This window comes from Branchiostoma belcheri, unplaced genomic scaffold, assembly GCF_001625305.1.
Source record: "Branchiostoma belcheri isolate BF01 breed outbred unplaced genomic scaffold, Haploidv18h27 scaffold2, whole genome shotgun sequence".
Lineage (NCBI taxonomy): Eukaryota > Metazoa > Chordata > Leptocardii > Amphioxiformes > Branchiostomatidae > Branchiostoma > Branchiostoma belcheri.
The window spans coordinates 8821991-8823459 of NW_017803490.1; the positions used below are offsets into that span (position 1 = coordinate 8821991).

The 1469-nt window shown below is 38.0% G+C and overlaps 1 protein-coding gene across 1 annotated transcript in view; it reads left to right on the forward strand.

Annotated features, from left to right (window-relative positions):
• LOC109468516 overlaps positions 1 to 1469 on the forward strand; it is a 24192-nt gene that overhangs the window by 14899 nt on the left and 7824 nt on the right. Inside the window, 1 exon segment of the mRNA XM_019766760.1 lies at positions 823 to 1070. Coding sequence (XP_019622319.1) covers positions 823 to 1070 — 248 coding nt within the window.

Sequence of the window (1469 nt, forward strand, 5' to 3'; positions counted from 1 at the left end):
CTAATTGTTCGTTTGTAGATACATGACTAATTAGCCTTTTAGCGTCCGCCACTGATCTCCTCCCCAACACACGGCGACAGGAGCACGGCAGGAACCTAAGAAACTCTAACAAAATGACACTGGCGCCTTGCCGCACTGCTCGATTTCAAAACAGCCCTGTACCATCTCTACTGAGTCTGCTTAACACGAACAAATAATACGTTGTAAATCAACCACACTCAGATGTTTTGTTATTGTAATATCTTATTCTAATCGACATTTTAATACTTTGTAATATTTTATGCTAATCATACGAATCATATTGAGTTGTGTCCTATGTAAGTGAAACGTACTTTCATGTAATATGTAAGTGAAACGTATTTCAGCCTGATGGCTGCAATGTTTTACCTAATAAACCAGTCATTCATTCATTATTCATTTTGTGGGTTTTATACTGTCATTGAGATCTTAATGATGTTTAGATCTTTTGAAAGGGCTACAATCTATAATGAAGTTTTGAATGGATTTTGTTTCATGATTCTGCATATTTTTACAATTCTGTAATTTATATCTATGAATAACACACTTAATGAAAGATTTTCTTGTATTTAAATTCTATCGAACCATTAAAAAGTTTAAAGTGTTAAAAAGCTTAAACCTTCTTATCGTTGAAGAGATTCATTTGTCACGTATAGATACAGTTCCTAGAGAGTTCTTTCATCAGTGACAACTTTGGAAGGATAAGGATACTAACCTCCAAATTTTCGATGGCTATCAGTCCATCTTGTTCACGGAGGCAGCGGGGGGTGGGACCCGACAGACCGATGCAAGTCTCGGGCCTAGTCTCGCGCTCTCGCGAGATTAGGCCACTCCGTGAACAAGATGGACTGATAGCCATAGAATTTACTAGGAACTTAAACCTTCTTGTTTTTCAGGATAACGGAGAGCGCCTGGACCTTGATGAGGTAACGCCCAACTACGAGGCGTTTTATCGGTTCATGGGCAGAGGCGAGCCGATAGACTATGAGAAGAAAAAGCCGGAGCCTCCTCCTGATCTGTCTGATTTCATTGACCTGTCTGACGAGTTGGACGTAAGAAAAGCCTCATTTTTCACTCGTTTTTTTTATATTCCAACATTTTATGACTAGACATGGTAACGGCACACTCAAGTTATATCAACTTATTTTATGCCGCCACCAACGCAGAAGACGAATACGGGACAAGAAAATACTCATTTTCACTTTAGTTATAAGTGAGGAAAGTCTGTTAGAAGAATAACTGTTTTTTTTCTTATATAGTTTTAAAATACCATCATGAAAGTTCATCTGTGTTGGTAGTTACATGTTCAAAGTTAAAACTTTTGGTCCAACACAAGCTTCACTGGGTCAGTCTACTGAGGAAGACCAGAGTGACTGGTCGAAAGCTCTAGGTGAGAGAATTTTTGTTGTTGGACCAAAAGTTTTAACTTTAAACATACTTTTAAAATGTTT